Source organism: Lotus japonicus, chromosome 3, assembly GCF_012489685.1.
Source record: "Lotus japonicus ecotype B-129 chromosome 3, LjGifu_v1.2".
Lineage (NCBI taxonomy): Eukaryota > Viridiplantae > Streptophyta > Magnoliopsida > Fabales > Fabaceae > Lotus > Lotus japonicus.
Window position 1 is genome coordinate 38,907,701 of NC_080043.1, and position 13,856 is coordinate 38,921,556.

General features: G+C 37.7%; 1 protein-coding gene across 1 annotated transcript; it reads left to right on the forward strand.

Annotated features, from left to right (window-relative positions):
- Positions 1–306: 306 nt before the first annotated feature.
- On the forward strand, positions 307–5,338 carry LOC130742502 (two-component response regulator ORR24-like). Its single transcript, XM_057594602.1, has 6 exons — positions 307–749; positions 1,159–1,605; positions 1,895–1,931; positions 2,063–2,240; positions 2,473–2,809; positions 4,802–5,338. The coding sequence occupies exons 2-6, from the start codon at positions 1,192–1,194 to the stop codon at positions 5,138–5,140; spliced, it is 1,305 nt and encodes a 434-aa protein (XP_057450585.1). The 5' UTR covers positions 307–749; positions 1,159–1,191; the 3' UTR covers positions 5,141–5,338.
- Positions 5,339–13,856: the final 8,518 nt, after the last annotated feature.

Below are 13,856 nucleotides of genomic sequence, written 5' to 3' on the forward strand. Positions count from 1 at the left end.
ACAATCGTGGTGAGAGAATTAGACGGTACTTTCACTAATAGACTATTCGGCTCACCAAATATATTAGAGAGAGGGCTAAGAGTTATGATAAGGAAAAAAAAAAGAGATATAAAGCTAAAAAAAAATATAGATGAGTTAAAACTCACATGGGGTAAAGGATAGCTGTAGCTAGCTAATTCAAATGTTTTAAGATAAAAATGTGAAAATATTAAAAATGAGTAAAAAATGGATTGTCCGACCATCGTTCTCTACATGTAAAAAAATACTTTATTCTATATGAATATACAAACATTTGGGAGAATTTTTAACGTTGGATGACTTCTGGTATTTTGAGCTTAATAATTTTCCTTACATTCCAACCAGAAGTCCCCACTCCCACCCACTTGCTAGCAATGCACCCTCAACTTCTTACACAGGAAGGAACCTTACCACGCCACCCCAATATTCCCTCTCTCTTTGTTCTTAGGGTTTCTTCCATCTTCAACAGATATTAGATCCATGAACATGTATGGAAGGATTCAAACAGTGCTTTTCTTGCAACAGTTCTAGTACTCAACATGCTTGAATCACCCTCTTCTGCTTAAATCTTAGTCCACTGATCTCAAAGCTTATTCACGGGGGGTCTTCAAGGAAATTGGCTTTATTGGATCTTGGAAATTACAAGTTGAATCATCTCTGTGGTTAGTAGGAGCTAGTTGTCTTGGAAAGGAGTTAAAGGCTGGTAGTAAGCTTCATCATCATCACCAATGGTTTGCACAAAACTCCTCATCACCTCTCTCTTTCTCTCACCTTATGAACAATTCAAATATGTTTTTTGATCCTTTCCATTTAATTGGTTTTTAAATCATGATTTTTCCTGCTTTTGGATCTCATCTTGTTAAACCATCACTGTTTAAGCCATTACAAATTTCAAATTATAGGCATTTTTGGTCGGTGTAGAATTCCAAGACCTAGGAACAAGCACAAGTTTAATAAATTTACGGTACAATTGTAAGAAAGACAGAATCCTAAAACATCGTGTGTTTCAAAACCAATAGAACTAATTGAAATGCATTAATTTTGCTCACATATTTAACATACTAACACGATTTTAAATAAATAACAAATTATTATGCATTTTCCGTATCTTCCTAACCTTCTCCCTATGATCTCTACCAGGAACACTATTATTAGAAGAATTATCCAACAGAAATGGCTGAGACAATTTGCATATCTGATGAAGACAAGAGTGAAGGGAGCGTCGTTGTTCGAGCCAAACCCCCTTCTCCAGGTCAAAGAAAACGTTCATTCTTGGACTTGAATGAAGAAGCTTTGGATGATGGAGATGATAACATGAGTGATGAGACCAGCAACAATGAGAATGAGATATCATCTCAAGAAGGTAACTTGAGTACTAGCAATAACTCCAGTGAAGAGCGTGGAACTACGGTGAGGCAATATGTACGGTCCAAAATGCCAAGGCTGCGTTGGACTCCTGATCTCCATTTATCTTTTGTCCGTGCTGTTGAGAGGCTTGGTGGCCAAGAAAGAGCCACACCCAAGTTGGTTCTCCAATTGATGAATGTGAGAGGACTTAGCATTGCACATGTCAAGAGTCATTTGCAGGTAATTAATATCCATGTATAGAAATTCACATACAAGTGATACAACACTTATTTTGAGTGTTTAATTTTAATACTAGTTGAACTCAACATGAGCAAATTTTCATCACAATCTTCTTAAGAAGAGTTATGTTCACTTTCTGTCTTAAAATGTATTTTGATGTTTGTTCGCACCGGTATATATATTGTAAAATTAGAACTAATTCCTTAATTTTTTTACATAATTTTTTAATTGCACCTTGTATTTATATATGTATAGATAAATTGTTAATTAAATTTTTGTGGAGTTTCAGATGTATCGAAGTAAGAAGCTTGATGAGTCTGGCCAAGGTAAACATTCAGAACCTATTTAGCAAAACCATGTTTTGACCTCATTGCACGAGGCATGGCCTATTTCACGTTCCCAAGAACGTTTATATCACATGCATGAATAACATTAATGATACTGTGTTTTATTTCAGTTTTATCCCAAAATAGGGTCATGCAAGGAAGGAATCAAATGTTTGATATGTACGGAAGACTAATTAATGCCCAACAAGGATACTTTGGGGTTGACAACAATAAGAACTTTCTGCTGCAGCCATCATCTCTATTAGTGAAACAACCCTATGAAGAAATCAAATCTCATGGCTCTTCAAGGTACAACCACCAAGTGATCGAAGAAATTAAGTGCATGTTTTGATATGTAGTGAAAATCCACAATGAAATTAAAATCACAGTTGACAGCCACAAAAACTAAGAAAATTTGCTTCTGTCTCACAACGATTTTAACTCCAATCCTTGTGATTTTCTACTATATATTCCCATACATGCACTAAAATAGATTTGGAGAAAAAATTGATATTCCTTTTATGTTGTTCACTGTCTGTAGATTCAACACCACTGGGCTTTTCAATAGTCACATGATCATGACATCAAGTTCATCAGTGTGGGAAAAAGAGCCAAGTTCACATATATTTGATGTAAGGGATGCAATAACAAAAAATGTGTCTCTTAGTTCTAGCCAAGTACAAGATAAGAAATGGCTTCTTCAGGGAATAGCTACATCACAAAGAAGTGATAGACACGAATCTATTATTAGCATATCTCAAGATGACAAGTATAGTGCACAACCTTCTCCATGGAGCAACTTCTCTAGTTCTATCAATAATCAATATCAACGTAGTTCCTGCAGTATCTTCAATGTTCATGCCCAGTTTGATGCTGAGGTAATAAAATTGCTACACTATAACTCCCAACTTTGTTACTTACAATAGATAATTATAGATACTGTTTGTTTTGCTTAATTATGAAAATTAGGGTAAATTAAAAGGTTTTTTTCTTGGACAAATTTTTAAGTGGCTCATTTGGTTTCCAATGCAACTGGGCACTAATTTAACCCTTGAAATAGGAAAGTTAAAACCACAACACACTCTTAAAACAATGCATCATACAGATTCTTGATTTTCTCGTCTGCCTTCCATCCATAACATTTAGCATTATTGGAGAGATATCAGGCAAAAATTAGAGGTTTGCCTCGCCCTCCCAATCCCAATTTCAGTTTTATGATATAGAAAAAAAAAATTGGTGAAAAACATTTTTTTTATAAGTTGGTGAAAGACATTTAACATGTTTTAAAAACTCCATACAAAAAAAAAACCATGTTTTAAAAACATGTAATATGCTTTTCAAAGCTGAAATAGTGTGATTTAAAAACTAAAAACAGAAATACTCTTGTAGAACATCTCTAAGAGAGTCTCTTTGATTATGTTCTTTTTTTGTTTTTCAGAACTATTCTATAAATTAATTTTGAAAACTGCTTTACAAATTAAAACAAAAATTTAATAAATTTTTTGGTAATACTAATTTAAAAATAATTTTAGAAATAAAAAGTAAAAAAAAAATTGAGTTGTTCCGGTTGAGAAAATCACATTTTTTGTAATATTATAATTTGTTTATTAATGAGAAAATCAAATAACATATTAAAAATATAAAAGTTAAGAATAATTTTTTTAGTTATTCTGGTTTTTTGTGTGTAAAAACTGAAAATAAGAATCAATTTTGAAAATTAATTAATGTAAAAACCTTAACCAAACATGTTTTTTTATTTTACAAAATAAAAAACTGTTTTAAAAACAGTAATCAAACAGACCTATTGGTTTTTCAATTTTTAAAAATTAAACTAAGAATTAATTTTAAGAACCGTTTTTTAAAACAATTTCTACCAAACAATTTCTTTTCTTATTATGTTTTAAAATATTGAAATCTGTTTTACAAAACACTAGTCAAACATGATTTTTCTATTTCTATTTTTTCTTTTCAAGTCACATGTTTGTCAACTTTAGAAAACTCTTTTCTTATTTTTAAATCAATTTTTAAATATTTTTTCCAGAAAATACTTAAAAAGAAAATCAAACACTAGTGGGTTATTTGGCGAGGCTCATGTTTCTTATCTGCCATCACTACTCATTGCCTCTTTTGTTTTTGCTGCTCTTAACCGTGTTTCGTCCTTTAAAGTTGGGTCTGGATCCCATTTTGATCAATAGTGTCGTCGCTTCTCCTTCTTGTCCAAGGCCATGATTGGGCCGGGTCCTTAGTTTTTGTTTTTTTGTTTGTTTTCTTTTAGGGTTTGTATCTCAGAGCATCGGTTGGTTGGGTGTTTATTTGGGGTTTTTGGGCTAGTTTTGGTAGGATGTTTGTTGGTTTCTTAGCGGTTTTTGGGATACTTTTTGTTGTTGACTTTTGGTTGATCAAATTCATGTTTGTTAGCCTTTTAGTTGATCAAATTATTGTACCCATGTTATTGGGAGGAGTTGTTTCTCCACATTTTCTTTTTTTTTTTAGAAAATCAAACAAACTCTAACTTTCAAGTGAACATAGCGGTAAAGCACACTCTCTTAACATCTAACTTGACAAAATGAAAAATAAATATTGGTACAATTATAGGTGTACTGTAGTTTTGAGTTAAACTTAGACATATTTGATTTTAGTCCTAGAAAATACAAAATATCATGTGATTTTAGTTCCTTGTGATAAAACCACATAATTTTTTCATTTTGTTAGGGGATTTGTCTATCGTACGTGGGCCAATAAAAATATAGTTCACAAGTTTAAATGAAACAGTAGTTAAATTTTGGAGCTACAATGTGAAGCTATATTAATTATCATAAAAAAAAATATAATTAATCTAATGATTTTATTTTATATTTTTGGAATTGTAGGTTCATGATTTAAAAGATCGAATGCCAGGTTTCACAAAACAAGTTCAAGTATCGAAGCAAAGTCATGTTAAGTCCCAGTTAGAGAGGTTGAATGAGAAGAAAGGATCACCAAGTTTTCTAGAGCTAAAGCTAAGTCAAGAAACAGGAAATGTTAGAGACCAAGTGAATCCTCTCCCAGAAAATGAGCAGGAAATCAATACAATACTTTCACTATCATTGTTCTCTTCGTCATCCTCAAATTCAAGGCAACAAGAACAATGTAGTGAAAAGCATAAAGACAATACTCAAATTGAGAGTATGTGTTTACAAAATTGTGTGCCAATGAGTCGTTTGGGCTGAGTACTAAGGATCTGACCATGTCATATAGAGCATAGGAGTGAGATCTTTCAAGTACTTGCCTTAATGGACCACATATATGTATGCATGCACCTTTTCTTGGTTTTTCAAACAAAAGTAATTTTAGCTGTTTGACTATTTATGTATGGTGGTCATCACATATGAATTAGATGAGATAGTCAATGTCATTTAATTTGAACAGTGGACCATTGACTTAATAGTAATTAAGTTCAAAGCCTGAAAGGTCCATTTTTTGTGTAGTCAATACTCAATAGTTTACTTCCACCCAAAAGGCAAGGAACTAATCTTCTAGCTAGTTCAACACTGATGAGGATTCTCATGTTGAAAACTTTCTCATATTTTCTCATATTGTTGGGGGAGTTGAGAAAATCAAAGTCTTAGAGGAGAATCTAAATGGAATTGTGAAAAAAGTAATTGTTGAGGGGCTATTGGAGTTCTTGATGGGAAAGAAGAAAGAAATTGCTAGAAAGTTTATGGAAAGAGTTCAGAGTGGAGGAGATCAGGTGGTTACAAAAATTGAGATTAAGGTGACTAGAAACATAGGTTTTCATCAAAAGGCGTGCAAGGTCAAAAGGCTTCAAGAAGAATAAGATTATAGGTCTCCCTAAAGGGTTGAATAAGTTATCTATAATCACTTTCAATCTCTGTGGTGGGTTGCTTGCAATTTGGCTGTCGGTGATCTGGTCCCTGTGACTTGTAAATAATGATATTATCTTTAACAGTGAGGCGCTGGACAGGGGAAACATTCTTGACCTGATTCATGTCTGTTCATGGCATTGGATTAAGGTGAAATTTCTCGGCTTTCTCTACTCTTTGTTTGAATGGAAAAGGAACTCGGGTGAGTGTATTAGTACTTTGTAACTCGACACTCCAGAGCTGGATGATGGGCCTGCGCTGGGAACCTTTATTTTCTATGCTATGGGGTTTTATTGCTGGTATTTGTGTGTTGCTCCGAACTGATATTTTGGTTTGCCGAAACTGTTGTAGCAGAGGGCCTGTGAACACTGTCATTGTGTAACTGGGCTCATCTCAGTTCATTTATGTGGCTTGACTCGTGGTTCCCTGGTTACGATGTGGGGGTGACATAGTCGTGAGTAGCTAAGTAAACTTAGAGGCTTATCCTTGCTGGAAACATTTGGGGTTTTGTTGGGTTCGGGTTTTGGGACAGTGATTTCACTAATTTTGTCTTGTGTAATTCTTTTATTTATTGTGACACCCGGAACCGACGAGGGTGGGGTGATCGTCGGTGCAACGAGGCATGGACAAGGAGCGGCTCCTGTAAGGCTTCTAGGCGGAGGGACACTTGAATGAACCGATTCGCACTCGAACATGAGATATTTCAAGGCTGAATAGGTATGGGGCTATACAACTGAGGAGGGAATAAAATATTTGATTGGTACTACTCATGACAACAAGATGCATCTTCTTTTTTGAGAATCCAACTAAAAAAAACTTCAAGGTTAAGTGTGTTTGCCTTGCAGCAATAGGTGACCTTCTGGGAAGTTTTCTCGGGAAGCACGTGAGTGAGGACAAAACTGAAGTTGATCAAAGTAGCACAAGAAATGGGGGTTTGAACTGTGTCAACCAAAAACTTGGTTTTCCAAATGATTGAAAGACTTATCATCTTCGTTGGTATCATTTGGTGCAGCGGAAACTTAGTCATGGCAAATATCGGCAGACATTCGAGATTTTATCCTGGTTCACCCTGAACAATAGGGCTACATCCAGTCCTTGGCTATACCGAGACTTCATTATCCAAGTAACAAGGACTTCTCCGTACAAGCATTCTTTGATTCCTGCCTCTTCAGACAAAATAAGTATTCTTCGGATGCTGCCTCTCCAGGCAATACAGGTATCCGTAGGACTTCTCCTTACAAATATTATTCGGACTCCTTACTAAGTATTATCAGGACTCTTCCTTACTATAAGTATTATTCAGGACTTCTCCTAAAACAATCTTTTTCAAGATTGTTCTCTTCTACATAATTCTCTTATTCTAAGAGGGATTGTAGAGACTGTTAAGCTTAGGAACTATAAAGCTTATGAATACACTTTATGTTCTATTACATGAGAGATATAAAGAGGATTTGACTCTTAAGAAAATCTACCCTTCATGTTGAAGCAGATGGTGAATAATGTTTATTCAGTGAAGTGTGTCATTGACTTCTCTCTAGATGTGAGGTAAAAGCTTCTGAGCATGACGCTTGTGAGCTAGAAAAGTTATTTTATCAATGTCTTCAGATCTTCCTGTTGGTTCAATCTGCACGTGCACAGATATCTCCGGGTTTTAATATCGAATCAACAGGGACCGTGAGTGAGAATTGTGGTTTAAGCTCTAAGCTTGTGAGTTAAAAAGCAAATAAAATTCAGTTCTTGGATTTGTTTGTTTGTGACAAGAGTTTGCAAAATAAGCAATAGTAAAGAAAATGAAAATATCAATTGATGAAAATGCTCTGGGTTAATGTTCATCCAATCCTTCCTAGACAACCTACCCTATGCAATTGAAACCTTGAATCATTCCCTTATTGTTATAGCCTAGATATTCACTCATTGATTCCTCACATGAACAATTCTCCCATACTAAAAGCTAAGCTCAATTCCTTGTGTACTTAGTCATTTATATGAGGTTTATAAGCATGCAATTTTCAGGCCAACAAAACCAATCCCTCACTCTATTCCTAGAAGCAAGCAAAAAGAGGTCAATTCCAACCCAAGTCCCCAAATTACAACAATCTTCCGATATGATTGCAATTTAGCCTTAAGCAAAGGTGCACCCAAGCTTATCATGCATAAAAGAATTGAAAAATAAGGTAGATTCAAGAACAAGAGCATAAGGATAGGAATTAAGACTAGAAATTCATTAAATCACATTGAACCCAAAGCAAAAGAAGAGTCTAGCCACTCATGGCTAGTGAATCCATACAAGAAATGTAAAGAAAACCTGGAAAATACAAGGTGGAAGTCTCACACAAGCCCCAAAAGCACTTCCTAAGCTTCAATACTTGGTAAAAATCTAAGGAAAAATCAAAAGTTCTGAACAAAATGGCCTAAAGCCTTATTTATAGGCATTCTGGACGAGCCAGGGCGCTCAAGCGCTGACCTGGGGTGCTTGAGCGCCCATGAAGCAGAAGCTTCACTTTCCCTTCTGGCAAGCTGGCGCTCAGGCGCCAGGTTAGGGCGCTTGAGTGCCAGACATTCGGATTTGGGGACTTTTCAGCTTTTTGTAACCCCCTCTTTGAATGTTCTCATCAATTCTTCACCCTTCTGGCCTTCTTTCTTCAAGAGTAACCTGCTGCAGCACTAAAGGACCAAGACAAGGAGTAAAATCAAGAAATTCAAAGGGCTTTTAACCACCTTAGTCCTCACAAAATCATGGCAAAACTCATGCAAGTCCTAAACTCTATAAAAATGCAAAAAGAACCCTCATAAAACCATAAAATTACTAAAACTAAACTCAAACCCAAATAAACACAAAAATGCATGAAACACTACATGAGACAAAGAAAAAGACTCAAAACACTCAAAGAAATGACCCTAAAAACACTACTAACATAGGGTCATCACACCACTATACTCAACGACAGCTCGCCCTCGAGCGTAGAAAACACTCGCTTGCCTTCAAGCGCAAGAAATGCTCCCTAAACAAGTGCCTAACCAAGGATAACCAACACAAAACTAGGGGAAAGAGTAATTACAACTGGTTCCAAGAGGAAAGATCCAACAACCTACTTCATGCAACTTTTCGAAAAGAGAAGAATATTGAGCCCATTCATGGAAAGCATATAGAACTAAAAATCCTAGGATGAGATATAAATCTAGTGCACTGAGCACACAAACGAGTTCATAGGTTTTGGGTGTCATTCACAAAATAGCAACAAAGATCAAACATGCAAAAATTCAAAGAGACTTTCAAAAGGTTGAAACGTTGGCTTGGTTAACCTTGATGGTGGGTGGTCCCTAAGGAAAATCTAGGCTTCAAAGCACAATGAGCGTGGTCCCGACTTAGTACCCCAGGAGCTTTCAACAATTAAACTTTTCAGCACAAGTCTCTTGACCCCTTTTCAAGTTCTTTTTTTTTTCACTCCAACTTTGATTAGGAGGAGTTCTTTCTTTTTCTTTTTTTAAACAATTTTTTTCTCTTGGGGTAAGAGACTAATTTTTTTTTTGCAACTTATTCAGCTCTATAACAACAAATCAAGGACCAACACTCCCCAATAATCCAACCAAACAACCACCCCAATCATTTGGCTACAACAAATTCTCCAATAAAGCTCAAATGGGGCAACTAAGGATAATGTTCAACCAACAAATTTAGAATCTCAAGAAATCCTATAAGTCTCAAGAATAAAGCAAGAATCACTAAGCATGCTATGAGTGAAATCAACACAAAACCAAGAATCGCGAGTGAGTCAAGATCCTCCAGAGAAATTTTATGGTGAAGGGTCAAAGATAGACCCTTAATGGACTCATACCAACTCCTTTCTAAAGAAACACTCGGAATACCGAAGTCTCCTCCTCTCTTCCCCAAACATACAATCACTCATCCCCAAAACAACTTGAGTATCCAAAAATAAACAATTTTTCAAAACCAGCACAAAAAAAGAGCAAAACTTGTGGGCACAAAAGATATGTGAGTATAGGGAAGTACAAGACCCAAGAACAAAAATAAAAAGCTAACTAAACAATGCATGATAACAAGAAAACAAAATCTATAAATGGAAAATATGCTCAAGATGCATGACCTAAACTAAGGATAGAGGTACCTCATCACAATCACTCCATGGGACCATGATCGCCCCGTCCATCACCATGATCCGGATGAACGCCAGAATCATGCATGAAGCTCAAGTCGATCATCCCCTGCTCCAATGTGTTGAAATCCATTGGGCCTTGGTATCCAAGATCTGAGGTGCTTCCTCCCCTCCAGTGAAGATCAAGATCCCGGTGAAGGCGATCTTGCCTCAAAAACATCTGCCCGAAAACGGCCTCCATCCAAGCCGGTGAAGGATCAGCATGAGGTGGAGTAACAACCTCATTCACCACTTCATTAATCTCCTCTTCTTCTTCTTCCTCTTCCGCTGGCTCTGTCGGATCCTCCTCTTCTTCTTCCTCTTGAGACATCCTAGACATCCAATCTTGAAAGAGTTGGTTCACCCGACCCTTGCTCAGCATGGGGGAAACCAACAACCTCTGTTGCACAGGAAATGCAGGTCTCCTAGCCTTCTCCCTAGCATCATGGATCAAAGCAGTAATCAAGTGAGGAAAGATAGGACGTGGCTTCTCCTTACCCACATTGTAGTGTGAGTAAATCTTCTCATAAATGATCCTCGCCACATCCATGGGATGGCCCCTAATAATGCAATAAATTGCAATTAGGACCACCGCTCTCACTTCAGATTTGTGGGAGCTAGGGAACAAGGAATCCTGCAAAAACTCAGCCCACACACGAGCCAGCGGTGTCATGTTTTGTCTCAGCAAGTAGGTGGGGTAACCTCTATCATCCTTCTCCCAATGTTGTCCAGGCCTAACCACCACTACTTCCAAATCCCTCAAGAACTCAGAAGAACGATCTGAAAGCAAGTAGTGGAAGGTACTCCTACTCTTCCATGGGAAAATGGCATTCTCCTCATGCTCCGTGAGAAGGCCAAGGAAGCTACAAATCCTTTCCGCTCCAAAGTCAATGACATCACCTCTAAACCAAGACAAGTAGGTAGGGGGATCCGGTTTGTCGTCTTGATCATCACAGTAGGTATTCGCATAGAATTCCCTAACCATGACTTCACAAGCAATAGGGATTGGATTCACCCAATTCCCCCACCTCTTTGTCTCCATGGCCTCTTGCATGCCGAGGGGGTCTCTCCTTCCATTCCTATAAAATACTCCTCGCTCCTTCACACACCCCTTGTGTGCTAGGACGGATTGATAGAATTCCTCCTTTTTCGCCGATAAGAAGCGAGAGCGGTCAATGTTCTGGGAAGTGGAAGAGGACCCCGCGGCCCTTGTGGGATATCTTGCTCTCTTAGCAGGAATCCGCAAAAAAAGTTAGCACAACCACAAGCCGCACAAAACCATTAGTCATGTTAGCCAAAAATAAATAAAAAGTATGTACAAAAATTAAAACTTGAACCCCTAAGAGCACCCAATCAAGTTTTCTAGTGAAATTGGCAAGGAGAAGAAATAAACCACAAAGCACTTGCCCAAAATCGACTAAAAAAACTCATTGGAGCATTCTATCAAACACCTAGAAGGCACAAAACAAAGCTACTCTACACTACTTCTATCTAACTACCCAACTCTCACAAATCTCACACCCATTACTAACTTTGGCACAAAATACCCATGAAAAGCAAAAACAAACCAAACCCAACTTACACAAACTCAAAATCACTCACCCATAACCCCCAAGAGTTATAAACTTGCAAACCCATGAAACTTCTATGGAAGGAAGTGGAAAATTGGAACTTACCTTGAACTTGGAGTGAGTGGGCGCAAGTGAGATGCTCTTGATGCAATGCAAACTTGGGAAGAGGAGAGTGGGCAAGAGTGTGTGTAAGTGAGATGGGGAGAGTAGAAAATGGGTATATGTAGAGAGGGGGCGGTTTTAGAGAGAAAGGGAAGTTAGAAAGTGGGAAAATGAAGAATTAGAAAGTGTTTAAAACAAAAAACTGTGTGTGTGTGCGTGTTGGGGTGCTCAAGCGTTGAGAAGGGGCGCTTGAGCGCCCTGGGTGCCCAAACCAGCCAGAAGCTACGGGCAGGCTGGCGCTTGAGCGCCAGCCCAGGGCGCTTGAGCGCCCTGCCCAGTGCAAAATGTGTGTTTTTTTTTTTCTTTTTTTCTTTCTTTTAAAAAAAAAACTATCCTAAAGCATTTTCAACAAAAAATAAAACAATGGGTTGTCTCCCATCCAGCCCTTTGTTATAGTCCAAGGTAGAATCTCCTTCCTTTGATGTTAGGAAGGAAACTCCTTACTTCCAAATGACTTACCACAATCGCAAGACAAGAACCTTGCACAAAACCTTCAAAACAAATCCTCCCATGAGGTTATATCTTGTTGCTCATTAAACCATGCTCTTGCTCCCTTGGTCAAGGAGTGGGGAAAAAGTTTGATTTTCAAATCATCATCACTCATTCCTTCCTTCTTGCCAAGAGATCATGCTAGGGAAAACTTCACCATATGTGCATGGAGATTCTCGTACTTTGACCCCCCATACTTGTTACCACTCACAAGCTTTATGAGAGTCGAAGGGAGCTCGTCATCTTTCTTTTCCACCTTGGGGATCTCTTCTTGAACCTTTGGAACACTTTTGATCATATCACAGACAAAGTCATCAACATGGTTAGTCTCTAACATGGGATTGAAAACAGAGAATCTTACTTTGTGGGAAGCTATATTAAGACTTATGACGAAAATAAGGCTCATGGGCCTGATGACTTCAATTTGAATTTCTTATAAGAATTTTGGGATTCTTTGTCCTCCTTATAAAAACCTCTGCTAGGGTTTGTTGTGTTTTTTTGCGCTGGAACCAATTATTGGGGCTTCTCCCCCTTGGGAGGTTCCTTTCCTCCATTAGGGAGACTTCTCTCCTAGTTTCTTAGGTGTTTTTTTCCACAAAATATGTGTTTCTACCATATTATGTGGTTTTATTACCCCCAATAAGTGAGGGTTTTTATATGTTTTCTTTCTCCTTTTTTCTTCCAGACCCTACTCCCACCCCTGCCACCTTCCTCCGCGCCACCTCCATCCTCTAGATCCAGCCTCATCCTCAAACACCTTTCTCCCCCGTCGCATTCTTCTGCCTCATCGCTGCCCTCCCTGTGACTTTGGCCTAGTTGCACCGCCGTCAACGCCTACCACTATTTTCGTCTCTATCGTCTCCACCTCCCTTCACAATCTTAGATCTTAGTTGCTCCTTTGTTTGAGACCTACAAAAGCTTGTCTATTATCTCCATGTTTTAAAATTAGTTGGATTGGCCACTATTTTGATGCAGCTGAAGTCTCGTTTAGGCTTCCATGGTAGTTACACTGCTCACAACTCCGACAAAGTCAGTTGAGTTGTTACTTAGGGAGTGTTGTTTAAAAAGGAGAAATCATTTATGCTCCTAAGTCAGTTAGTTTCTGTTAATTTAGGGCCTTTATAGGCATCTCTATGACCTTTACTATATGTTTTATGTTGATTGTGTCAGCTTGAGAGTGCATGCTCGTTCTTCATTTTCTTATGTTTGACAACCCTCTGGGTATTTATTCCAAACATTATCGACAAAAACAAGATTTTTGAGATGTTATTAAAAATGACATTGTAAGATTTGTTATAGACTTATACCATCTAGGCAAATTAGTAAAGGTATGAATGCTGCCTTTATTTCCCTCATACCAAAGCTAGACAACCCGAAAGGTCTAGCGAATTATAGCTCCATCAACCCAATGGGTAACGTGTATTAAGGTTATGGTTAATATGCTTGAAATAAGGGTTGCAATTAGTCAGGAGAGCCTTCTAAATAAAAATCAATTTGCCTTCACCCAAGAGAGTTGGAATCATAGACAAGTGGAACAAAGCTAAATTCGTTGCACTTATCTCAGCAGCAGCAGTGTCGTATCTCGTTTATCCCCTTGTGCCTCCCCTCCGATCACTCCACCTCCTCTCCTCTATGCCTTTACCCTTTTAATCTACTTGTAGCATCGACCATGAGACCTTGTGTTTC

Excerpts from the sequence above, each read along its gene's own strand:
- LOC130742502 (XM_057594602.1), top strand. The coding sequence starts at position 1,192 with ATGGCTGAGACAATTTGCATATCTGATGAAGACAAGAGTGAAGGGAGC. Across the intron at positions 1,932-2,062 it reads GCTTGATGAGTCTGGCCAAG|TTTTATCCCAAAATAGGGTC; the intron begins GTAAACATTCAG and ends GTTTTATTTCAG. Across the intron at positions 2,241-2,472 it reads AAATCTCATGGCTCTTCAAG|ATTCAACACCACTGGGCTTT; the intron begins GTACAACCACCA and ends CACTGTCTGTAG.